Genomic DNA, 27034 nt, shown 5'->3' on the forward strand with positions numbered 1-27034 from the left:
GACAGCAAATCCAGTCCTATAACTACCTCTGTACTGGGATCCAGCCCTGGGCCAGGGCCCCCATGCCTACTGTGTGTCTTTGTTGGCTGCCCATCCTCTCAGTTCTGCACAATATCATGTAAATACTAGCATCACCTTTTTGCGTCAGAATGCACTTAAGAGTCATCTTGGTTATTGGGTGTAGTCAGTGGTTCATTCCCTTTTCACTGCTGAGTAGTGTTCCATCGTGGCATATTTATCCACTGATCTCTTAATAGAATTTAAGTTCTTGTATCTTGAGTGATACTAGAGTAGAATCCATCCTTTATATGTGCATGGAATCCAATTAGGAAAGTGTCAGAATTATAGAACACATTGCCTTTTTTCTGTTTTATGATGAGTTTTACGGAGATATAATTTATATGCCATAAAATTAACTATTTAAATGTCTAATCCAGTGATTCCTAAAAAAATAGAGAGGGTTAACTGTGACCACAGCCCAGTTCCATCATTCAGAAGAATTCCCTGTGCACCACCGGCCCCGGCAGCCATGGCTTTGCTTTCTCACTGTCCAGTTGTCTTTCCTGCATACTTCACATGACTGGAGTGTTCTGCAGCTTGTGCTCTTTTGTGACTAGCTTCTCTTTTAGCAGCTTCTAAGGTGGGTCTGTATTGTAGCATATAGCAACACACCATTCCCTTTCATTGTTCAATAGTATTCCATTGAAGAAGGATTTTTGGATTGTTGCCATTTTTGGAGCTTTATGAATAATGCCACTGTGACCATTCACCTACAGTCTTTGTGTGGATGTTGTTTGCATTGCTCCTGGGTGGATATTTAGGAGTAGAGTTACTGGGTCTTGGGTAGGCTTCCCCCCAACCCCGAATTTATTTAGATAAATAATATTTTATACAACCAGAGGCACAGAGGCATTGCGTCTTTGTATTCTTCCTCAGGAGCATCCTCCTTTGGTCTCACTGCATGTGAATGCCTACAGCCCTGTATAATTTATCATGTCCTCATGGATTTTAGCTCTCACTTTTGCATATGAGAGATAACATAATTTGCAGTTGGTCTCTCTGAGCTTGGCTTACCTCACTTAACATGACTTCTTCTAGGTCTGTTCATTTCCCTGCAAATTATGTGTTATTCTTCCTCATGGATGTGTAAAATTCCTCAGGGTAAATTTTTAAGTTTAACTTCTTAAGAAATTGCCAAACTACTTGCTATAAGGACTGTATGTTCCCACCAGCAGTGTGTGAGTGTTCTCACTGTCTTTGTCAACACTGGACTTTGTGTGTTGTTTTTATTGTGGCTGTTGGCATGTAGTAACTCAACAAGTTCAGTTCCAATTTCTTCAGTGAGATGCTCAGTATTTCTTGTGTGTGTGTGTGTGTGTGTGTGTGTGTGTGTGTGACTATTTCTCATATTTCTTTCATCTCACTTCTGATCTTTTGCCCTTTTTTTTTGGCCAGTCCTAGGCTGTGAACTCAGGGCCTGAGCACTGTCCCTGGCTTCTTTTTTGCTCAAGTCTAGCACTCTGCCACTTGAGCCACAGCGCCACTTCTGGCCATTTTCTGTATATGTGGTGCTGGGGAATCGAACCCAGGGCCTCTCTTGCCACTAGGCCATATTCCCAGCCCCTCCCTTTTTTTTTTTTTTTTTTTTTTGCTGGTCTTGGGGCTTGAACTCAGGGCTGAGGCACTGTCCTTAAGCTTCTTTTGTGCTCAAGGCTGGCACTCTAACACCTTAGCCACAGTGTCACTTCTGGCTTTTTCTGAGTAATTTATTGAAGATAAAGAGTCTCCACAGACTTTTCTGCCCAGCTGGCTTCGAACCAGCGGTCCTCAGATCTCAAGAGTCCTGAGTAGCGAGGATTACAGATGTGAGCCACCAGCGTCGGCTTGCCTGTTTTTAAATTGGCTTATTTACTGACTTATTACGGAGTAGTAAGAATTTTCTTTATTGTGAATACAATTTCTTGGTCAGATATATGATAGAACACATGAGTTTTTATTTTCCTCGCTCCAATACCAGTTTATGTAGACAGTTTTTAGTAGAGGAAGACAATACTGTTGATTTGGGAAGTCCTCAGGACTGGCATGCGTGTCATTCATTACCGTTGGGATTTGTAGCTGTCACGCAGCCCCCCCAACACCAGCAAGTGAAGCACCTTCTCTCGAGGCTGACCCTAGCTGTCCTGGGGTACAGTGGTTCCACAGGCCCACCTTTAACGTATGGCTTGGGCCTCTGGGTCCCCAGTCCAATGTGGCGCTCGCCCACAGGGGCCATGTAGAAGAGAACAGGGAACCTGCGCGCACTTCTTCCTTTCATAACCTAGACCCGGAGGCTGCCTGCGTCCTTGCGCTCGCATGCGGGACGAGGAGCAGAGCCCGTGGCAGTGCCTTGCTTGGAGAAAGGCTAAGAAGGCTTGTCTTCGTTCTGGGCTGATATCCACATGTAAAACTTAAGGTGTAAGACCCAGAACTTAGAGTTTGAGGGCAGGAGAAGAATGAGGGCCATTGTTAGGACTAGGGGTTCCTGTAACTAGCCTCTGTGACGTTCCCATTCCATGTTCATCAAAGAAACTCTCGTTAATATGTAATACTTGGCCTAATAAACGTGTATGTGTGGTGTGTGTGTGGGCACGCACACATGTTCACATGCTGGGGCTTGAACCTCGAGGCTTGTACTCTCATTTGGCTTTTTCACTCCCTGCTGGTGCTCTACCACTTGAGTCATACCTCCAGTCTGGGTTTTCGCTGGTTAACTGGAGATGGTCTCTTGGATTTGTCTGCCTGGGCTGACTTAAAACCATACTCTTCAGGGCTGGGGATATGGCCTACTGGCAAGAGAGCTCGCCTCCTATACATGAAGCCCTGGGTTCGATTCTCCAGCACCACATATCTAGAAAACGGCCAGAAGTGGCGCTGTGGCTCAAGTGGCAGAGTGCTAGCCTTGAGCAAAAAGAAGCCAGGGACAGTGCTCAGGCCCTGAGTCCAAGGCCTAGGACTGGCCAAAAAAAAAAAAAAGCCCCCCCAAAAACCCCCATGCTCTTCAGATCTCAACCTCCTGAGAAACAACAATTACATGTATAAACCACTGCTACCCAGCTGATAATAAACTCTTCCTAGGATTTAGTTTTACTGTTGTTTTAGAATTGCACCAGAATATTGTTCATATAAAGTAGCTGTACATATGAATTATTATTTCTTCATGTATTTACTTAGAAGACTCTAGTGAAACAGAACCAGTATGTTTATAGAAATTCCATCCTATCTGTCCTCTATTCCGTGAGATTTATTATAAGATCGTGTTATGGACGCTGAGATGTGTCTCCCCCCTCCACCCCCCCGCCCCCCCAGTTTGCTGTCTGTGAAGTCTGCAGTGTGGCCATAGGCCTGAGACCCCTGGGCAATGGCGAGGACTGCAGTGTGGTCTGAAGTGAAGGCCCTTGACCCAGACGGCAGAGGCGGGGGGGGGGGGGCTCTGTGTGGGCAGCCCACCAATCCAACTGCTGATGTCTTCTAGGAACATCCTCTTACAGGCCGCACTAAACTAATGCTGGGCACCCACAGCCCAGTCAGGGTGGCGCATGAAGTCAGCCATCATGCTTAGGGAATGTGAGAAGAACATGGATATTCAGCTGGGTCTGGAGTCAGCGTGTTGCCATTAGGCAGGGTGGCAGTTGAGAAGGCAGCTTTGGCCAGGTTGCCTGGAAGGCAAGTGTGTGTGGGGTGGGGGTGTGCGTGCGTGCACGCACGCGCATGCGTGCGCACACACACGTGGTGGTTCTCAGGCTTGCACTCTGAGGGCCTGGGCGCTGTCCCTGGGCTCTCACTTGAGCCATGGCTCCCTTTCTGCCTTGTGGGGGTAGTTCATGGGAGATGGACGTCTCATGGACTTTCCTTCCCAGCCTCTGAGTAGCTGGGATTGTAGGTGTGACCCACTGGAGCCCAGCTTGGTTTTCCAGGGCCAGGTACGTCCTGACCTGGCTCCCTGCACCCGCGGCACAGTAGCCGTGGGGGAACAGCCTCCCCAGGGCCCCAACAGAGCCCTTTTTCCTAGTTGATAACGCAGCTGTGATTGGCCGGCCCAGTCTGTGGCTGGAAGGGAGGAAGAGCCAGGCTACTTCCGGTGCCTTTGCTTCTCTGAGATAGCAGCAGCTCCCAACAAGCAGCAGGAAGAAAGCTAGAGGTTCCATTTGTCCTTTGGGCTTGTTTAAAACCTTAGCCAAGCAAACTGAAGAAGCAAGTGCATTTTTCTCCTTTAGTGTTTCATTTCTAGGGTTCCAGGCTGTGGAACAACTATCAAGAACTTGGATTCCTCTCTACAGGGCTGGGCTGCTGAGCGCCCCCAGTTTCTGCTGCCCAAAGATAACTTTGTATAAACTGGGCTGCTCCCGGGCCTCCTAATCCCCGCTGCGGTCCACTGGGGGGGAGGGCGGGCTAGACAACTTATTTTCTTTCCCTTCTCAAGCTCTGCACTCCCTTCCAGCTGCCTTCCTCCCCACCCCCAAAAGTAATGTGATCTCCCAGGCCTTCTGCTGCTCTGCAGATTCTTTTAGTCTTAGAGAAAGAGAGGGAAAAAAAATTAACCATTGATTTGCCAACTCATAATGAACTACAGCTAGTAGGTTGCATTTGTGTTTCCACTTTGTGTGCTAAGTTTATACTCTGTTAGAAGTCTTATGCAGATAATCCTCTGAGTCTGGACATTCTTTTCCAACATTGCTGTTTGGTGTTGCAATGAGTTTATAACATTAGTAATTTTGACTTGTTTGTTTTATAGATAGCTTAATCTCAATTCAACATTCAAGTTAAAAACAAACAATACTTAGTGATTTAAAATAAAATTCTTTAGTACTCACTGCAAAAATTAACCAAAATTAAGGGACAGATCCATTTTATGAAAATACAAGAGTTTAATAACAGTATTCCAAGCACTTTTTCTATTTCTGTTTACAGTCAAAGTTTAGGATACAGAGCTGGAACCAGTTACCATCTGGGGTTTGGTTGTCCATTTCTTCAGCAAAAATAAGAGTTGGGATCTGTCATTTGCAACTGAATAGTTGCAAAAGTTTGGGCTGGGAATGTGGTTTAGCGGTAGAGTGCTTGCCTAGCATGCATGAAGCCCTGGGCTTGATTCCTCAGCACCACATAAACAGAAAAAGCCGGAATGGCACTGTGGCTTAGGTGGTAGAGTGCTAGCCTTGAGCAAAAGCAGCTCAGAGACGACGTCCAGGCCCGGAGGTCATGTCCTGGAAAAAGACCTGTTCCTCATAGTGAAGTATGTGGTCTGTGATATGGACGAGGATTCTGATTCAGATGATTAGAGGTAGGCAGTCTGTACTCATCTCCATTCCTTCCTCCACCCCATGAAATGACAAAAGTACTGCTGAGGACAGAGGAAACCCAAGGAGGCAAGATTGAGTAAGAAGGGAGCCCGGGAGCCCATGTTGGAAGTGGCCTGGAGAGATGGAGAGCGCGGAGGCCTGACTCTGATGGGAAGGGAGCCAGTCTGCCTGTGGGACCCAGAGGAAGCCCAGATTAGGGGCATTGGGATCATCAAGGAGGGGGTCTGTGGGTGAATCAAGAAACCTGCAATCCCAGCTACTCAGCCAGGGCAGGAAAATCTGTGAGACTCTTATCTCCAGTAAACTACTCAGAAAAAGCCAGAAGTGGCACTGTGGCTCAAGTGGTAGAGTGCTAGCTTTTAGCAAAAAAAAAAGAAGAAGAAGAAGAAGAAGAAGCCAGGGACAGTGCTCAGGCCCTGAGTCCAAAGCCCAGGACTGGCAAAATTAATTAATTAATTAAATTAAAAAGAAACCTGCAATCCCAGCTACTCAGCCAGGGCAGGAAAGTCTGTGAGACTCTTATCTCCAGTAAACTACTCAGAAAAAGCCCGAAGTGGCACTGTGGCTCAAGTGGTAGAGCTCTAGCTTGAGCACAAAGAATTGCACGGACAACACCCAGGCCCTGAGTTCAAGCCCCAGGGCTGGCGGGCAAAAGAAAGAACCAATGGAGAAAGTTGTATACTCGTGACTTACGCCTAGAAATCCTAGCTACTTGGGAGGCTGAGACTTGAGGATCAAGGTTCGAAGTTAGCTTAGGAAGAAAAGTCCACACAACTCTGTCAACCAATTAACCAGCAAAATTCTGGACTGGAGGCAAGTGGTAGAGTTCAGCTATGAGCAAGAAAGCTGAAGGAGAGGAGAGCATGAGGCCCTGTGTTCAGAACACAGTACTGGTATACACATACAGTACACACACACACACACACACACACACACACACACACACACAAAAGAATTAAGGGGAACAATTGGAAGTCTATAGAAGGAGGGTTCAGAATCTTTTGACTGCTCTCTACCCTAACACAGCCCACTTTTTGTTTTGTTCTTGCTTGTTTTTTTTGCTCAAGGCTTGAGCCCCAGCACCACTTCTGGCTTTTTCTATATATGTGGTGCTGAGGAATCGAACCCATGGCTTCATGTATACGAGGCGAGCACTTTACCACTAGGCCATATTTCCCAGCCCACACAGCCCACTTTTGCTCACCCAAAGGAGAGTGGAAGGTCTTGTAAAGACTGCATTTTGAAGCCTGACCAGGTGATCCACTGGCTTGCGAATAATTGGCGTGGCCAGAGCAGATTGTGTTTGGTTTTTTTTAAACTGTGTGGTAAATGGTAAGATTCCCTCCCTTTCTTCCAGAACTGATGTGCAGGAGGGTGCGTTAGAAATCTGAAGAGGCTGAGTCTGAAGAACAGATAGGAATAGGACTGCTGGCTTTTATTGCAAGACTTTTTTTGGAAATAAGTGGTTTATTATTGTTGTTATTTCCAACGTACCATGTGAAATTATGCCTTTTTCTTTTGTCTTTCTTCCCCTTGGTTTTACCCCTGATGTCACTGCAGCTGATTTTGTTACCCTGGGTATTGTATATACCTTTTTCGGAAGTAGGGAAGGGAAGGGAACATCAAAATGGAGAGACAAAGGGTGAAAGACGAACTAATGCAACAGCAATACTCACAAGACAATATGCTGTAAACCAACTATACAACTCTGGGGGGTGGGAGAGGGCATTGGAGAATGGGGGAAGGTAATATAAAATGAGAGAGGAGGTAATAAGTTTGATAGGAAATGTACTCACTGCCTTATATATGAAACGGTAACCCCTCTCTCTGTACATCACTTTGACCATAAATAAATAAGTTAATTTTAAAAATACAGTTAGTGAAACAAATGGGACACAGCATTTTTGAAAAGCTCACTGAGTATAAGGACAGGCCTGCAAAAGTACCATTTTTCTGAGTTGTCATTCCACTAAAGGGGGAAATATTTCCTTGTGGCATGCCTAGGGCTTGAACTTAGGGCCAGAGTACTGTCTATTACCTCTTTTATTGCAAGACTTTTGTAATACCTTGCCTCTATCCCTGTTTGTTTGTTTGTTTAAAGGCTATACAAACCAGGTACCCAAGGCTCACACCTGTAACCCTAGCTACTCAAGAGGCTGAAATCTGAGGATCGCAATTTAAAGCCAACTTGGGCAAGAAAATCCATAAGACTCTTTACCTCCAATTAACCACCAAAAATCCAAAAGTAGAGCTATGTCTTAAGTGATAGAGTGCTATCCTTGAGCACAAGAGCTCAAGTTCAATACCCAGACTGGCACCACACACAAACACACACACACACACACAGTCTATACAAGAATTTTAGTATTGGTCTAAGATATATATATATATATATATATATATATATATATATTACTTTGGTTAAAAATGAAAAATAAAAATTAACATGGGCATACTTAATAGTATTAGCTTTCCTCATCTGGAAAAAATTGTTTGAACAGCTCTGTTTAAACTTGTTATTTTCTAGAAAGTGGATTCGCTCGGGCAGTTCAGACTTGGCCTCAGCTGAGTCTGGGATCCCAGGGGACCAGAAGAGTGGGTGTCCCGAGCAGGGCTCACCCAGGCCCCTCCTGGAGGTCACTCGCTCAGAGGCAGGGCTCGGAGGCCTTAGCTGCAGACCGGGACTCTGGGATGAAAGGTGAATCCGTTGCCACTTCTGACCCCTGGCCAGTGTTTCTTTTCCTTCAGAAAGGAAATCCATGTCTGTGTCCCCAGGACAACCTCTAGGCTCTCCTTTCTCTCATTTTTACCTGTTGTACTTTTTGTTGTTGTTGTTTTAAACCCTGTACACATCTTATCCATCACAACTGTTCATTTGAGCTCTTGACCTAGTCCCGGGAACAGATGGTACCTATTCTGGTAGGAGTCCTCTTTTGGAAATGACACAGCCAGAGCTTCCTGTGAAAACCACACTCAACCTTTCCTGCCTCCCGAGCAGAAGTTTTCTACCACAGGAGCATCTTCTGGCCCTCTGGAAACTTCACACAGCACCTTGCACACAGTAGGATGCTGCTAGACTAGAACGGAGACACAGTTCTGCTAGGCAGCTGCTCTACCACGTGAGCAACACCTCCAGTCCTTTTAGCTTTAGTTATTCCTTGTGTTTTTATCCAGGGCTGGCCTCCACTGTCCTCCTACATGTCTCCAGAATAGCTAGTATAGATCACAGGTATATATCACTGTGCTTGGCCTATTGATGGAGATGGATTCTTGCTAACTTTCTGCCCAGGCTAGCCTCAAGCCACAGTTCTCTCAGTCTTTCCCTCTTGAGTATCTGGGATTACAGGCATGAACCAGTGTACCCAGCTCATGTTTCTGAATTTAAAGCAGGTACCTCAGATTATTCATACGGGGTAGGTTGTCCCTGGACTATATACTCTTTTTTGAAATTCTATTTTTGTTTAACTACTTGTACAAAGGAATTACCACTCAGAAAATCAGTTAAATACAACCCATCTTGATCTATGCCAGTCACCCCTTTCATCATTCTCCCCCATCCCTCCCCAGTTTTCTTTTCTTTTCTTTTTTTTTTGCCAGTCCTGAGGCTTGAACTCAAGGGCCTGAGCACCGTCTCTGGCTTCTTTTTGTTCAAGGCTAGCACTCTACCTCTTAAGCCACAGCGCCACTTCCGGCTTTTTCTCTATATGTGGTGCTGAGGAATTGAACCCAGGGCTTCATGCTAGGTAAGCGTAACTCTACCACTAAGCCACCTTCCCAGCCCCTTCCCCCCGCCCCCACCCGCCCCGTCAGTTTCCTTCTGGCATTCATGTTGCTGGACTGTGAGTTGGTTTTTCTAGGGAATTACACCATTTGAATTCTCCCCTGTAAATGCCATGCTTCACTTAATACATCAGTGCACACTCGCACACGAGCCTGCATGTGTTTACTTGTATATTTGTAAATTAGCCCTGGCTCCCACATGGCAGAGAAACACGCATACTTCGTCTCTCTGGACCAGACTTGCTTCTCTTAACATATTTTTTTTTCAGGTTGTGCACTGTACTCTTAAAACACTGGTTAGATCATTTGCTTTACTTAAGGTTTGTCTTAATAGTCTCAGTATTTTTAAAGATACTCTTAGGTAGGCCTAAATCTTTGAATTATTTTAAGACATTTTCCCAAGATACTGATTTTAGTTTCTTCCCTTGGTAGATGGGAATGTGTGCCTTGCTGCTGGCCCGGACTGCCCTTCTGCCCCGTCTCTCCCTCCGTTCCCTTACCCGGGAAATAGAATCAGAGAGTACAGCCTTCACTGGACAGCTGTGAGATTGTTAGAGTGCCTGGTGCATATTGGGTACACATTAATATGCATCAAAGCAAAGACACGAGCTCACAGTCTTTTCCGTTCCTCTTTCCTCTTATTTTCTGAGGCTGCTGGCTTTCAGATTTAGGTTGGTTAGAGACTCCCTTTTGCCCCTCCTTTCTAGAAGGACAGAAGGTTAGAAGATTGAGGTCTACCTTCATCGCAGTTACACAGAGTGGTTTTCATATCTTCTGAGTTGCAGAAGCTGCCTGTGGAGAGAACAGTCTAGGGTTGAAGTGTGGGGTACAGTTTGGCAGTATCTTCAGTGTTCATTGCCACTAATTCAGACTGCCTTGCCAGACCTGTTGGTGCATACTTTTATGTCTAAACTATAAAAGATTTGGATACAGCTTATAAGCATTACTCATTTTTAAGAGGATTTAAGATGATAAGGTCATTTTAGACTCAAGAGCAGAATATTACTAATAGTCATTAGCGTTTAAAAATAAACTTATATCTCAGTGTAAAGTACAGGCCATGTGAATAAATATCTGGGCCTGTACTTGCTGATAGTATTCCAGGATATGGTTAGAATTTCAAAAATGCCTATTACTGTGTAATTCTTGGCATTAAGCTGACAATCTAAATGTAACCCTTTATCTGAAGTGCTGTATAATGACAGACTTTATTATAGTCGGATCCAAGACCTTTGAACTTTCCATAATGCCAGCAAAGCTGACAGATACTGTATTTCTTAAAGCTTATTTGTATTGGTGGTACCCTTTTGAAGGTTATCTTTGGCATGACATGTAGAGTTTGAAAGGTTTGAAACAACGCAGCCATTACATTCAGGCTTTCTAGCAGAAGGACAGTGTCTTTCAGAATCCGGAAGGCATCCTTGGTCATTGCACTTGTCACCTGCAGACCTGTGTCTCTAGGGGAAGGGGACAGCATGTAGTCCTGACGGTGCCACCTTCAGGCTTGCGAAGCCAGGACACTAGTTCCCTCAGTGCAGTTCATATACATTTCATATACTATTCAGAATTTGACATCCTGGCTGAGACTCCACGAGGTACGCCTGTTACATCCAGTCTTGAGTTGTTGTTGATGGTGTGAATGTGAATGTCCTGTCCTAGGTATAAGGTCCACCCATGGGAGGGCTTCATGCAGATGCGGCCTCTTTGTCTCCGCCCAGTACCTGCATTACTTAGGTCACTGGCACACCTGGAGCCAGTTACCTCCCCCTTCTCTGAGGTCACATCTGAATCCACCTGGCCACATCTCCCCTAGATAAGGCATAGCCCCCCCCCCCCCCATTAATTTCGGACACAGCCCAGCAGTTCAGGAATCAACTTTTCTCTCCTGCCTGAATAGCAAGTGGCGTTCTCATTCATCGGCTACCTACTTTAATAAACATTACACTAGCGTTTGAACTCAGCACTCTATCACTTGAGCCACAGCACCACTTCTGGCCTTTTCTGTATATTTGGTACTAAAGAATGGAACCCAGGGCTTCATGCATGCTAGGCAGGCACTCTACAACTAAGCCACATTCCCAGCCCCACTTCTGGCTTTTTTGATAGTTTATTGGAGATAAGAGTTTCACGGACTTTGCTACCTGGGTTGGCTTAGAACTGGGGTCTTCAGGTGTCAGTCTCCCGAGTTAGCTAGAATTACAGGCGTGAGCTCAGCCTTGAGTTTTCATTGCTATTTTTGGCAGACCCGTGTGAAGCTCTTGTTCTGTAGACATCCTAGTGCTTTGTCCTTGCAAGATAGACTAGCGGGCAGCCAGGGCTTGTTGCAGCCCTGGCTTTATGGGAAACGGATGGCCTTGCTCATCACAGGTGGGAATGCTGATGCCATTAGTGGTAGATTTTTTTTCAGTCTGCGATCTGGACTTGTACTAGGTATCTGATGCTTTTGCTCACTGATGTGTCGCCTGCCACCCGAGTCACACCTCTAGCCCCAAAGGTAGGCTTTTGATGGAATGATCAGGAACCCATTCTTGGAGCCAAGTAGCCTGGATGAACCCATCTGGAGCTGTTTCTTGTGCTGGGGGACCTAAGGACCTGCTTGGCCTCCTGAGCATGGGCTTTTTAGGTGAATGGAGGTGAAGGTTGGTTTTCCATCAGACCTGCTGTTAAAATCACTATGCCATAAAGACTGGGAGCATGCTCTCTCAAGAGGCTGGCACATGGTGGCATCTCAGGACTTCTCTGCCCTTACTATTCGTGGGCTATAAGACCTGAGCAAAAATGTGCTCCCCGTTTCCACTTGGTGATCTGGCATTACTTATTAACAAGGGGCAATTCGATTGGCTTATATTAAATCATTGGCCGCGGTTGGTTGCCTTATTGTTTCCCACTGACCCAGACTTCGGGATTTACGCCAGTAACACTTCACTGCGATTATTGTTACTTTCGGTAATAATACTGCTGTCATCGTCCTGCCCCGTTCTGAAAAGCTGGAGCCTAGCAGCGGAGTGAAGCGGGCTGGAGGTTGAACCGTTAGTGGCCGCCTGGGGCGCTCCGTGCGGGGAGGAGGCGGAGAAGGGTGCGGGCCCCGGGGGGCGGGGGGGGGAGGCCGGGGCGGGGGGGGGGGGGGGAGGCCCGGGCGGCGCCTGCGCTCCACCGGGCCCCCATGGCCGCAGGAGCGGAGGTCTGACCAGCGTGCCCCCGCCGCGTGTCCTCCGGGCCTCCAGCTCTCTGCTCCCCCCACAGAAGCGCGAGCGGCGCCCCGAATGTAAATGAGGCCGGCGGCGCTCGGGAGGGAGGGAGGGATTTGCATTTCACCACCCTTCCCAGGACTCGGGGTGTGCCAGCCCCGCGCCCCCTGGATGGTGCAGGTTCGGGAGGCCTCCCGGCCGCCAGGGGCCCCCGGCGGCCAGACCTCCGTGCCCTGAGGGAGTGAGAGGGCCGGCGGCCCAGCGGGGAGCTGGAGGTGGCGGGGCGCGGCCCGGAGGGGCCTGAGGCTGGGGGGACCCGCGGCGGCGGGGCGCGCGCGGCCAGGAGGGGGTTAAGGCGCTGAGGCGGCGGCGGCGGGCGGGCGGGCGGGGGGGGGGGGGGGGGGGGGCGGGGCGGGCCTGGCGGCGCCTCCGGGCCCTTTGTTAACAGGCGCGGCCGAGCTGGGACCCGGCGTGGTGGTGCGGGCAGCAGGGCCGCGGCGCCTGGCGGGGCCGGGGGCCCGGGCGCGGGCTCGGGCGCGGGAAGATGCTGGAGATCTGCTTGAAGCTGGTGGGCTGCAAGTCCAAGAAGGGGCTCTCCTCGTCCTCCAGCTGTTACCTGGAAGGTAAGCCCTGGCGGCGCCGACGCTCCCCTCCCCCTCCCCCTTCCTCCGGTCCCCTCCCCCCTCCCCCCCTTTTCTTCTTCCTTCTCTGTACTGCCTGCTAGGCCTTTCGGCCTTCCTCTGCTGCTCTATGCCTCCCCCCCCCCTCCTTCCCTCTTCCTCCCTCCCTCCCTCCCTCTCCGGTCCTCTTCCCTCTCTCTTTCTCTCGGTGCTGGCCCGAGTGTGTGCGATCAGGGCCCCAAAGTGCGAGCTGCACTCAGAAAGTTTGAGAACGCCGCCCCCACAGGCCTTGGCGTCCTTGGGAGCCCACGTTGCGGGCCCTCCACTGCCGAGTTGTGTGCAAAAAATCCCACCGTGTTTGTGACAGCATACGATTTCCATTAAGTGTCGCGTACAAAGGGAGCCCAGCTCTACCATTTATGGGTACAGATCTCTCCACCCCAATCCCTCCCACCCCAATCTCTACGGACCAAAGAGAGGCCCGACAACCCCCACTTTCCCGATGGCAAGAGAAATGACACCATATTTGAGGAAGGCATTTTGAAAGTGCCTGGCATGGTGCTGGGGGTGAGGTGCCTCTTGGTGGGCGCCCTCCCTAAGCCAAGAGCCCGGAGCCCAGCTCCCACCTGCTTCCCACCCCTTCCTCCACTCGGGCCTGGTGGTTGTCATTGCTACCTTCTCAGTGCTGTGTCGCTTTTGGTGATGAGATGGCAAGGAGAAAAGTGAGCGGAGGGTGGCGAGGCGCTGTCACCTAGCAGCTTCCAGATAGCCTGGCGCCCATCGCCCATCTTCAGGCAGGAGTAGAAACATAACATTCAGTTTAGAACAAGTAGGATGTACTATAGACCTGTAGTACTAACACTGTTCCTTTCAGAAATGAAAGAGCAGGAACTAGGTATCATTACTTCCCTGACTTATTCTTTTCTTTCCAACTCTATGACTTGAAGGCCTGCCGGGTGTCACCTGGGTAGCTCAAACGTGAGTGGTGCAGGGAAATCTGTGCCTTCTGTGGGTCCCGTCCCTTCCCTTCCCCAGGCTTGCTCACAAAACCTGGCATTCAGAGGGAGGAGGCGGTTTATGTGTCCCTAAAAATTGGCATCTCAGCAGTCAAAATCATCTTCAGTTATTACATGGCTTATTTTTTCCAAGTGGCTCAAAGCTCTGTGCGCATTCTCATTTACATCTGTAACGAGTTAGTGTTAGGCACTGTCATCTCCATTTTGCAGATGGATGCCCAAGGCGGGCATGAATGGACTTTTGTAACTGCGGAGCTGGAGGAAAGTGTAGGTCACAGCTTTGCCCAAGCATCAGCTTGTTTTCCTGGGGGGTAAACTGAGATTGACTACATACCTTACCTATTGTGAGAGGGGGGAAAATACAGAGTCTCATTCCAACATGACTTGAAACACGTTATAAATGTCGACAGTCAGCTCTCAAAAGAAACACATCTGGTAAAGCCAGCTGCTGTGCGATAAGACTTGGTCTAGCAAGGTGTCACTAGAAATCTCGCCTTACCGAGTTACTTAGAGAAAGCCAAAGCCAAGGGAATTCTTGTGTTGAAGTTGAGTGATTGCTTCTAGAAGGACGGGAGGAGGTGGTGTGTCTGGGAAGAGCAGCAGCCACATGGGGACTGTGACCCAGGCAGCCAGTGTGCACTGACCACCCACCTAGGGGTCTCAACCAGGTCAGGGAGAGAGAGTTGTCAAGAGAGGGAGCAGCCCTGATGTCCTACTCTGAACGTGTGTGTGCCTCCTGCTCTTTCGCATGATCTAGGATACTTACTTCTCTTGATGGTCTTAACTATTTCCACCCTGCAGATGAGGAAATAAGGCACCAAAAAGATAGCCACAGGGTAGGGTGGGGGTGGGGACCTGCCTTCAGGGGGCCCAGCCTGTGTCCTGCCGACTGACCATTTGTCTCCTGTAGAACCCAGCATGAATAATCTTAAAACATTGTCTTCAAAAACTCTTTAAGTATTTCCTGAAATAAGGTCCCAGGGAGTCTGGGTGTCCTCAGTCTCTCTGGAATACCTGCGACAATTATCTTTAGCAGTAGGATTACTATTATTACTATTTCCTTTTCTGCACTGATCTTGGGGCTCGAACTCCGGGCTTAGATGCTGTCCCTGAGTTGTGCCTCCCCCCGCACCCCCCTTTGAGTCTAGTACTCTACCACTTGAGCCACAGCTCTACTTCTGGCTTTTTGGTGGTTAATTAGAGAGAAGAGCCTTGGACTTCCCTGCCCAGGCTTGTCAATCCTCAAATCTCAGCCTTCTGTGGAGCTAGGATAATAGGCATGAACCACTGTCACCTGGCCCTAGCAGGAGGATTAAATATTTTAAAATAAACATAAAAATACTTTTAAAAGAAATTCTAAATTACTTCTCTCTCCAATCTCATTTTCCTACCCAGAGGTGATCATTAAAGTGTTCAAGAAAACAGTGTCTCTCCAGAGCTACTTTATGCTAATGGAGCAATACAACATGTGGATTTTACTCTGGAGCTTGGTGAAAAGTCCATTGTAGAGTGCCTAATCATGGCTGCATTTAGCGCCAGTCTCTGGTCCACACCGAGCACTGACTCTTCTGACACCATGGTTCATTTGCATACATTTGCATGTGACCGGAACCAAAGACTGTGAGGTGAACTCTTGCTGAACCCTGCGCTTGTTTGAAGAGCTCGCCTGTAAACACTGCTCTCCACCAGTGCCCAGTGTGGTGCCAGCCACATGGCCACAGGCCACATGGCTATGCTCTTAGGGAGAAGCTGTGCTCTCTAAATACTCTGACAGGAGGTCATCGAGTGCCTCCCCTGTGTAGTAACCGAGATCTGAGGCACTTTCTGTCACCTAGGCCTTGCGTTGGAGCTTTTGTGCCAGGACAGGCCTTGGCACGAACACATTGGCATCCTCACTTAATTCTCCTCCCAGCGCTCTGAGGTCCAGGCTGCTTCTCAGTCAGGGAAGATCCTCTGGCCCGCTCACCTTGGAGGATCACTCTGAGGACCCTGGGATGGCTCAGTGGCCCCTTGGGAAGCAGTAAAGGCAAATGTGTGTGTTCCAGCATGAGCTTCCTCCGCTCCGCCATGCCCTCACACCCGCAGTTCAGGTCTTCCCGTGCTTGCTCGTGGGCAGGCAGCTCCAGAGCCTTCACCCAGAAACCAGCCACTGTGTTGGCATCTTGGGCACTGTGTTCTTTGAGCTGCTCTGGCCTGGAGCAAGAGCCTTAGCCTGTGTAAGTTGCTGCTGTTTTAAGCAGATATTTAGCGGTCTAAAAATGGAGGCTTTACCAATTTCTCTGATAGCCAAAGTGCTAATAGAATTGCGTTGAACCCACTCATGGTTTCTCTTGTTGATCTCTTAGTTTTTACACTTAAAAAATGCATGCACAGTTATCAGTGCTTCTTGTCATTGGATTTAAGATGAGAAATCTCTCTCCTACTTGAGACCCTCTCTCCTTCCCCTGGAGAATATGCTAATTGTAACCAATTAAGAAGAATTCCCATTGGCTCACAGTGGGGATTCTATTGCCTGGCTAGGGACAGCACTCCCACTTCCCCAGGCAGTGGAGAATGGGATCTCAGCACCTTGCAAAATGCAAGGATCTGAAATAGAAACAGGAAAAAAGATACAAATTGATAGGTTTTAAACATCTTTAAAAAGGTGGGGTGTGGTAGCTCACATCTGTAATTGCAGGTCCTTGAGAGGTGGGGAGGCAGGAGGATGGTGTTACAATCCACATAGCAAGACCTTGTCTTAAAAAGCCAGTGGCTAGAAATGTAACTCTGGTAGAACACTTACCTAGTACACACAGGAGTCTAGGCTTCAGCCTCAGCACTGCATGTGTATATACATGTATGTGTGTACAAGTGTGTATGCGTATGTAAAAAGAACTACAGAGCAAAGGGAACTTGGGAAGAATTTAACTTTCCCTCCATGAAGGTTGGTCATAATAACACAGAACAATATATATGGAAACATTTGAACCTGTATGGACAATAAGCAATACTGAGCTGCCTTGGGCTTACTACACCTCTTATTTATTTTAACAATTATCAACTTGTGGTCAACCTTGTTTTCTTGCATGCCAATGCTGTGGTTCCCAGGCCGCCCAGAGTCACTTGGTGATTCTTCCTCCTCAGATGAGGAGATTTGCTACTGTAACCATTTTGTGTGTGTGTGTGCCACTACTGGGACTTGAACTCAGGGCCTTGCTTTCTTGCTTGGCTTTTGTGCTCAAGGCTGACACTCTACCACCTGAACCACACACCTCTCCTTCCAGCTTTTTGCTGGTTAGTTGGAGATAAGATGTGAGCATACTGGTGTCCAGCTTCAAAATTGTTTTGAAGTCTTCCTTTCTTAACAGACACCATAGCTAGTTTGTCATGCCACCTACTGAGTGATAGGGGAGACAGACAAGCATGTAGGGAACAGAAGGGAAGAAAGGAAGACAGGAAAGACTGCTAGACAAGGGGCTGGGGGGAGGAGTGCTGGGGTTGGGGAGGAAGAGGAGGGCCAGTGGGGGAGGCAAGATGGGAGACCAGAGATGAGAGACAGAGCTTGCCTCTGCCTATCAGCCACCTCGGAAGAGGCCTCTTTGTTTTGAAAGTAGAGCGGTGTGTTTTTATGGTACACCTTGTTTTAGCATTTTGGCCATGGTTTCTATTCTGAGCGGAGGCCTTTATGAAGGTTTAACTGGTCAGGCGTTCTTTGTGTTTTGTTTCTACTGTCTGTCATTGGTGCTGGTTTTAGTATAGATGAATGCTTTTCCAGTCACGACTTAATATTTTGCCTCATGGCTAAAGCCAAGTGCAAGATGTTCTACATGTGAGCTCCCCAAGCAGTGTTCTGGGCGCTGTGTGCTGCCTTGCACTGGGCTGAGCATGGGCCCCAGCCCCAGAATCCCTATGGCAGCCTTTAGAGTCGGGAGAGTCGCTCTGTAATGCAGCACCTTAGGGCCAGACACCACATCCACAGCCCTGGAGAAGTGCTTTGTGTGCCGTAGGCTCAAAAATGAACATCTTCAACTTGGAGGGCGTGAGTTGGTCCTTTACTGTGTGAGGAAGAAGTTGGTCACTGGGATGGAGGACAGGAGAGACCCTTGGCTGGAGGTGGAGGTGACAGTACATCTGGATTGGAGAGCAGGGAGAGGGACAGCTCTGTGACCATGTCCAGCTTTGGGTACCTGCTTCCTGAGGAGCTGAGGTGCCCAGTGGTGGGGCAGGCATGGCAACACCAGCCATCTAATGAGACTGGGGGGGGTTGTGGAGTGGTGTGCTAATGCCAGCAACCTCGAAAGGCACCCGGTGACTCTGCTAGTGGATGGTGGCCAGGAAGTGACAGGCAGGGACACTTCCCAAGCCTGGGCTCGCCCCTGCCTCTTGGCCAGCAGCTGTCCCAGGAGTTGGCAGGAGGAGGGAGGCCTAGCCAGACTGACATTTAGACAGACACCTTTGACAATAGGGAGTATACAGGCGTACCGGACTGCGCGAGGAAAAGAGGGAACAGGAGAGCCTAAGGAGCTGTGCTCACATGGAGTGCAAGCTGCCATAGGCCTGAATGACAGGTGTCCACGTGGCTTAGCGAGACGGCGATGTCTGTGTTGATAAAGGTTTTGTGCCTCATTCTCCGCCATTTGTAGACCTCAGATACAGAGTCTCGAAGGTGACACACTGTTTCTTTCAGTTACTGCTTTTGTGTTGAGAGAGGGGACAGGGCTGGGTGTCTTGAGAAAGGTTAATGTGTAGACTATTGACAGGGAGGTTTGATGCAGAGCTCTCTTGATTTGTTTTAATTGACTGGCTGAGCATATTAGAATGCAAAAAGAAGCTAGGGGAAATATTTAAACCTTGGGCCAGCTCAAATAACTTTATTTTTTAAAAGAAGTTTCTGTAGAAACCTATTTAATTTACTGCCAGTAATGCCCATAAGTGGAGAGTGATAAGACTAGATTTGTTTTAAACGACTTGTGGAATGGACCTCCACCGACCTCCTGCCTGGGCTCCTCTCACTGCAAGAGTCTGGGGTACTGCGGGGATCCATGTCTTTGGACAGGAAAACAAAAACAAAGCACCTACTTCACAAACCTCTAGCTGACACTAACTCTGTGTGGGGGTGGGTATAGGTGTGTGCGCGCATGTCCGTATCTGTACAGGGGGCGTGCCAGTCCTGGGGCTTGAACTGAGGGCCTGGACAGTCCCCCTGTGTTTATTTGCTGAAGGGGAGTGGCTCTACCACTTGAGTCATAGCTCTACTGGTTTTTTTGGTCAAATTAATGACCAAAAATTTTGGTAAATCCCACAGACTTTCTTGGCTGGGCTGGCTTCGAACCGTTGATCCTCAGATCTCAGCCTCCTGAGTAGCTAGGATTACAGGCATGACTGCATTTTGTTTTCTTTAAAGAACGTAAGTAATAAATCACAGGAATATTAGCTGTACTCGTAACTCTATCTCCAGTAGAAGTCATATTTTCCTGTCACAAAACAATTGATTATTGTTATATTTACTACACTTGAAAGTGGCAGGGGTTAGTTACCATTGGATCTTGTTACTTAATGTGTTAATGAGGAAGTAATAAGGTCAGGTATCCTGGTATATACCAGTAATCCTAGCTACTCAGAAAGTGAAGAAGGGAGGATCATGGCCTGAGACTGGCCTGGGCAAAGGTCCAAGACCCCATCTGAAAAATAAATTAGAGCCAGGAGGTTTGGAGATGGCGGTCCAAGTGGTAATAACATTTGCCAAGACCCTGAGTTCAACCCCCAGTACTCCTAAAATAAGTAACTAAAGAAGCATATACTTAATGCGTTAATAAAGAAGTACTGAATATCAGATTTCTAAAATTACTTTGAAGACTCGGCCTGTGTTTTTTTAAATTAGGCTCTATATTTTATTTTGTGCATTCATAAACTTTATTTTGAGAGGACGTCACTAGGTCTGAGGGCGGGGCCCAGCACAGCACCGAGGAGGAGTCTGCCTTAGTGGCCTGGGTGCCCCAGGTGGCTTTGGGACCCTGGCCAGTCCTCTTTCCCTCTGGGCTGAGGCCACCCCTCCTCGCTCCGGGGAGCAGGACGGGCCGGGCCCTGCCGGCCTGCCTCTCTGCAGAGCTCAGCTTGTGCGGCGGTTCTTCTGGCCTTCCTGTCTCCAGCACTCGACATGGTGTTTTAGGGTGCTGGGAAAATTTGTTCAGGCTGTCACGTTCATATAAAGGTGTATTTAGTTGAACTTAATTTTAAAAAAATGTCTTAATGGCTCTGGGTGAAGGTATAAATGAATTACAAAATCAGAAGTCCATGTCAGATGTAAAGTGACCCCGCAACCTAAGCACATATTATAAAAAGTTGTGTGAGACCGTTACACACTGACTGGAGAATAGTCTCGGCATGATCTCATCCGTTGGAATGGAGTGTGAAATAGAACACAAAGCCCCCTCCTTCCAGAAGGATCTGTTTTATAGATTTTTACATTACGGAGGTTTCTTGAGCTGAAGGGAAACAGCAAAGGAGCCGCCGGAAAGTAAGAACAAAACAGCAAGGGTTTAAGTCACTGAACACAAGCTGGTAAAGGGTGTGTGACGGTGGAGGGGCCCTTCCCCGCACCAGCCCAGCCCTCCACCTGTGCTCTCCCAGAGCCTCCGTGCGTGCCCCAGAGCCTGGACCAGCATGACCTCGGGCACCGGTGCCAACAGGAAGGTGGTTGTTTTTCCTGGGTGTGAACCTCCAGCCCCTGGCGCTCACGCTTCCCTCCCAGGTCGCCTGTGCTGGCTCGAAGTCTAGACCAGAGCCTCCATTTCAGAGCATCTTTCAGAAACATTTCTTATCAATGACTCACAACTTAGAGAACAGATTATTTCTACATAAAGTGATCTTTAAGTTGTACTTTAAAGACTCCTAGAGTACTGTCCAAACAAGTATGTCCAATCGTGCTCAGATCCAGTGAGTTTTGTAGAATGATTCTTAATGAATTTTGAAATAATTTGATACAGTTTTGAGCCCAGGCTTTTTAGAAACTGGAGGACATGTTTTATTCTTTTCCCCCCCACCCCCCTCCAGTCCTGGGGCCTTGGACTCAGGGCCTGAGCACTGTCCCTGGCTTCTTTTTGCTCAAGGCTAGCACTCTGCCACTCGAGCCACAGCGCCACTTCTGGCCATTTTCTGTATATGTGGTGCCGAGGAATCGAACCCAGGGCTTCATGTATACAAAGGCAAGCACTCTTGCCACTAGGCCATATTCCCAGCCCTGGAGGACATGTTTTAGATGTCACCAATTTATTCCTTTTTTTTTTTTTTTTTTTGCCAGTCCTGGGCCTTGGACTCAGGGCCTGAGCGCTGTCCCTGGCTTCTTTTTGCTCAAGGCTAGCACCCTGCCACTTGAGCTACAGCACCACTTCTGGCCATTTTCTGTATATGTGGTGCTGGGGAATCGAACCCAGGGCTTCACGTATACGAGGCAAGCGCTCTTGCCACTAGGCCATATCCCCAGCCCACACCAATTTATTCTTGTACTCAGCTAATTGATGGCATTTTCTTCATGTCGTGTTGTTATGTGTGTAAACCTTTTTTTAAACTTAAAGTAAAATAGCAAAATTATTTTAAATGGTTTTATTAGCATACATTAGTTGTGGGAGGAGGGGTTCTTCATTGTGACATTTCCACACATATACAAATGTATTCCAATCAAGTGAGAAGCACTTTTAACCATCCAGATTTAAAAATATTTAAAATATGACTCAGAAAGGATGTAGCAGAAAATGTTCACTAAAAAAAAAAAGAATAATAGCAGATGCTAACAGTTATTTCTCAAGACTTAATAATTGCCAAATCTATGTTGAATGGAGCCATGCAGAACAGCCTTTTTTTTTTTTTTTTTTTTTTTTTTAATAAAGCCTTTGGGCTTTTCTGGAGGGTCTGACTTCCTGACACCAAGTTCATGTCTTCAGCAGTACAGCTTTGAGTGCATCCTGCAACTCCAGGCTTATAAGCTATGCTCCTTTGTGAGGTTGCTGAGCACAGTTCGCTGTGAAATGAAGCGGGAACTTGGCGTTTACACGTGTGAGTCAGTTTTGACATCAGCCTCGACTGGGAATTAACTGGAAGGTTTTGGTGCTGGACTGTGGTGACACTTCAGGATCTCAATCCAGAGGCATGCATGAGCAATTCTTCCCTTTGGACTTTAGCCATTAATTTGTGGAACAGAGCAAGACCCAGGGAGGAGAATCCAGAGATGGCCTGCTGCCTTCCTGTTGCATGGAAAGTGGTAGGAGGCTCTTTCCTTCCTGACAAAGCCCCCCCCCCCATACACACACACACACACACACACACACACACACACACACACACACACAAAATTCCCAGCATCTCTCTTGTTGGGGACAGCCCTGCACTCACCCGCCCTTGACAGTCACCCCTGGTTGGGCATCTGCACTCTGCTTGCTCCAGGTGTTTTCCAGGCCACTTCCTCTGATTATGTAACTTTGATCAAATCCAGATGCTGCAGAATGTTTGATAGAGGAGGTCAAATGGCATTGGAGAAGAAAAGCATTTCTGTATTCATGGCTTGGGTTTAATTTCCTGTGTGGGCCTGATCTGCCAAAGCTGTGTGCGCCTGGCCTGAGGTGGAGGTGCCCAGCGTGTGTGCGTGCGTGCTAGTGTGTGTGTGTGTGCATGCATGCATGTGCATGCAGTGTGTGTGTATGTGTGTGTCACACAAGCCAATTAGCAATCTTTCAGGACAACTCTAGCAGGCTCTGCCTCCCCACTTGAGTTTCCATGTTGCTGACCAGTTATGTAAGTCTCTGTTGGCTTCCATTTACACGTCATTCTAGTTTTGTAGCTTCATTATTGAGAAATAAGCTGTAATACAGAAAAGTATAAAGAAAATGGTTCCTCTGAGGAGTTAACTACTAGTCAGTTTGGCGCTGTTTTTGCTTCTGTTTTTGCAACGTGGACCAAATTGGAATCATGCTGTACATATTGGGATGTAACAGAAACACGGTATATTATTATGAGCACATTCCCGAGCCATTACATTGTTTTCCCCAGACACAGTCAGTGCTGGGATCAAACCCAGGCCTCACATTCTAGGCAGTGTTCTACGACTGAGCTATGCCTCAGTCTTGTCAAAAATATGTTAGATTTTTTTTTTTAACTATATTCTGTTTTATAATGGAATGTTAATGAGCTCATATTGATGAGTGTTTTGTACCTTTTCGTTGTGCTATTGAAACCCAGTGTGCACCAACCACTGTGCACATCTCAGGATACGTTTCTACTTTCTTTTCTCCCCATCGGTCCCCCTCCTGCAGTTGGTACAGCCCAGGGCGCCTCCCCGAGGACTGGGTGGCCCATCCCATCATTGACGCTTGTCCACACCCACTGGCAAGTTGCATTTCTCTGATGACACACTTGCCTTGTTGAACTAGTGATTTTTCATTCTGTGCATTGCTTTTTTGTGGTTTCTGTCCATTCTTTTCTGAAAGAGGTATTCATTGTTTTCTGAAAGAGATCTTCTATAGGAAGAAGCCTTTGCCTAACAATTTTTACTTAATAGAATAACAACAGAATCTGTTCTAACCACTCTCTAACCAGCAGTCTCTCCTCATCTTTTTTTCTTATTCAAGGCCTTGCACTTCCTAGATAGGTGCGCTACCTCTTGAATCATGCTCTTAGCCTTTTTGCTTTTGTTATTTTGCAAATAACAAAAAGCCTTTTGCAGTGATGGCTCACGCCTGTAACCCTAGCTACTCAAGAGACTGAGATTTGAGGATTTTGGTTTGAAGCCAGCCCTGGCAGGAAAAGTCTGTGAGACTTAATCTCCAATTAACCACCAGAAAACTAGAAGTAGAGCTGTGGCTCAAAGTGGTAGAGCACTAGCCTTGAGCACAAAGAGCTCAGGGACAGCGCCTAGGCCCCGCGTCCAAGCCCTACAACTGGAAAAAAAAAAAAAAGAACATAGTCCAGGGTCCTAGCAAAAAGTTTGTTTTTTTTGTTTTGTTTTGTTTTTTGTTTTTTTTGTCAGTCTAGGGGCTTGAACTCAGTCAGGGCCTGGGGGCTTTTCTGCTCAAAGCTAGTGGTCTACCATTCTGAGTGACAGCTCCACTTGTGGTTTTCTGGTGGTTAATTGGAGCTCAGAGACTCAGGTGGATTTTTCTGCACAGGCTGGCTCTGAACTGTGTTCCTTAGATCTCAACCTCCTGCGTACCTAGGATTACAGGCGTGAGCAGTGGCACCCGGCCTGACTGTGTTCTTTCGCTTTACCGCTTGTGCTTCCCATGTAGCTGGGACAACAAGCATGTATCCCCATGCCCAGCTTATTGTTTGAGGTGGGGTCCCTGACCTTTCGTTTGGGCTGGCCTCTAACTGTGACCCTCCCAATCTCAGCTTCTCAAATATAGCTATAGGTGTGAGCCATTCGCAGCTCAGTTCCTCTTCCCTTTTAAACCTCACCTCCCTAGGATGCATGGCACCCAGAGCCCCCCCCCCGCCCTCCCTCCCCCAAGCCAGTTGTGTTCTTTTAGAAAGATTGTGTATCTCAGATCCTAGTGGCAGTTGTGATTACTTGGTGAATGTAATACCAACCAAGTATAGATGTGAGGAGAGAATTACTTTTTAAGTTCCTTATATGCACCTTTATTTACCATTGACAATTACTGTTACTGCCCAAAGACTTGAAACCCAGAAAATAAGTCAGTCATCTTTCCTAATTAAACTACCCAGTACAGTTGCAAGCCCTGGGTCAAATGACTGTTTCACCTCTCCTAGGCATTAGCAAACAAATGACTGGCATTGAGTTAGGAAGAGACCCATCCATAGGACCAAATTAAAACCAAAAACTTGTGGGTGAGGATAGGGGGAAAAACTGGGAGAGGTTGAAGAAAGGGGTGACAGTGTCCTAGAAATGTACTCTTTTATATCTCACTTATATAACTGTAATCTCTCTGCAAATCACATTTATAATAATTACTTCAAAAAAGAACCCGCCCCCAGAATAAAAACTAGACAACTGAATCACAGGATGCATAGGATTTCAAAATCCTTGGCATATAGAATCAGTGTCTTGTAGCATCCAGGAGCTTTGACAACAGTCTAATTATCAACGAATGAATGTTGAGGACTCTTTGCCCTTGCCAGCCCCTAATCTTACATTTTCTGAAGAGTCCCCACCATTAGTCAAACAGAAATTACACACACACATCTGAACGGCCTTTCTTTAGTTGGAGAAGATCTCCAATTTGCCATCCTTCTTGTCCTCTGCCTTAAGGTTCATCCATCTCCGCCATTCTGGGCCAGCATTTCTGGTCTGCTTGGAGGTGTCGCGTTAGGGAGCTTGTTACAGTGAGAACAAAACTCCTAAATGGCCCCACCATGCTTTGTGAGAATTCTGTGAGAAAATGATGAGGACACCTGGATTGAGCTTCACGGAAGCACTTCTGTAGGGTCCTCTACCACTACAGGAAGTTGGTACTCAAGTCCAGAGTCAACCTCTGAAAGTCCATTACTAAGGATTCTGAGGATTCTGAACAAGGACAGGTCTCTGCTAGGAAAATCAAGAACTATTAGTGTGGGTATATCATCTCAAGTCTTGAGCCCACACTCGGGACCATGAGACTCTGATCTCTAATAAATCAGCAGGAAAAGAAAGGCTAGAATTGTGGCTCAAGTGGGAGAGTGCCTGCCAGCCATGAGCAAAGAAAGCCAAGCAAGAGGCCCTAAGTTCAAATCCCAGTACTGGCAAAGAAGAAAAAGAATAGGGAGCGGGAAAACAGTTAGCATGATTTTCCCTGTCTGTGAATTCAAAAAGGGAAAAAAAACAAGGTGAGAATTTAAGCAATTGATATAAATTCAATATCACTTAAACATACCCACAACCTACCTCCCCTCAAACTAATAAGAGTAAAAACTCAAAAATCTGGGAATGTAGCTTGGTGCCTACTTATTGCTTAGCAGGGTTGAAGTTGAGAATTATTTTTGTAAAAATCAAGGTTGACTCAGTAAAAGACAAGAAACTTTGAAAAATTGGTACTGAATTTAAAGCAGGGTATCAAATATTTGTTGATCAGTGGGGGCCTCCCTGCTGCCTATGAATGCTGGTTTGCTGGTCTTGGCTGCAGAGCCAAGGAAATTTAAGAGGATTCTGCTAGGTTGCTGAGCCTAGCTGCTCCCTGCTTTGGAAGGATCTAGGAATACACGTGTGTTCTAGGTAGGACTGCCAAAGAAGACAAAATCCGCTCTAAACACGCACATGTGCAAACACACACATACACACACACACGAACAGTCAAGCCCAGCAGCCAGCATCTTATGAGGCTCCCACACATAATAAATAAAAAAGCAAATGCTTTAAGCATTACTTGGTACCCCACTAAACTGTACAGCTTGAAAGTTCTGGGTATTAGGTTGAAAAGAATTAAACCAAAAAATGTCTGTGCTAGCCAAGTAGCAGTGGCTCTACTACCTGAATCACAGCTCCGCTGTGGCCTTCTTCCTTCCCCCACCCCCCTAGTTTATTGGAGATAAGACTCTCTCAGACTTTCCTGCCTAGCCTTACTTCAAACCATGGTCCTTAGATCTCAGCCTCCTGAGTTGCTAGGATTACAGGTGTGAGCCACCAGAACACCAGCTTGTGCTCTGTATTTTAAGCAATGGCGAAAGACATTTGAAGATGGGCATTGTCCATTTCTGATTAAACCCATGTTAAATCAATGACCTGAAAAAGCATATGCTATCTGGGAACGGTAGTTACTGCCTTAGACTGAAAATGCGCTGTGTGTCCCACAAGATGTTGTAGAGTCTTAAAAAATACCCCCCCTTTTTGGGGGGAGGGGGTCAGCCATGGGGCTTGAACTCTGGGCGCTGTCCCTGAGCTCTTCAGCTCAAGGCTAGCGCTCTACTACTTGAGCCACAGCATTCCTTTCAGTTCTCTGGTGGTTAATTGGGAATAAGAGTCTCACAGACTTTTGTGCCCAGGCTAGCTTTGAACCACAATCCTCAGATCTCAGCCTCCTGAGTAGCTGGGGTTACAGGTGTGAGCCACCAGTGCCCAGCACAAAACCCCTTGCTGATACACAGATGTCAATTGAAATAAATTCGCACTATATACTCTTGCAAACAATCTT

General features: G+C 47.3%; 1 protein-coding gene across 2 annotated transcripts in view; it reads left to right on the forward strand.

The window, feature by feature from the left end:
* The window catches only part of Abl1 (ABL proto-oncogene 1, non-receptor tyrosine kinase), a 104247-nt gene that overhangs the window by 53289 nt on the left and 23924 nt on the right, over positions 1-27034 (forward strand). The window contains exon 1 of one of the 2 annotated variants that reach the window (XM_048345080.1): positions 12740-12927. The exons of the other annotated variant lie outside the window; for it this stretch is intronic. Coding sequence (XP_048201037.1) covers positions 12849-12927 — 79 coding nt within the window. The 5' untranslated portion in view covers positions 12740-12848. Of the gene's footprint in view, positions 1-12739; positions 12928-27034 lie in introns of those variants that run through there. 2 annotated transcript variants of the gene reach the window in all.

The sequence above is a fragment of the Perognathus longimembris genome, chromosome 1, assembly GCF_023159225.1.
Source record: "Perognathus longimembris pacificus isolate PPM17 chromosome 1, ASM2315922v1, whole genome shotgun sequence".
In the NCBI taxonomy this organism is placed as follows: Eukaryota; Metazoa; Chordata; class Mammalia; order Rodentia; family Heteromyidae; genus Perognathus; species Perognathus longimembris.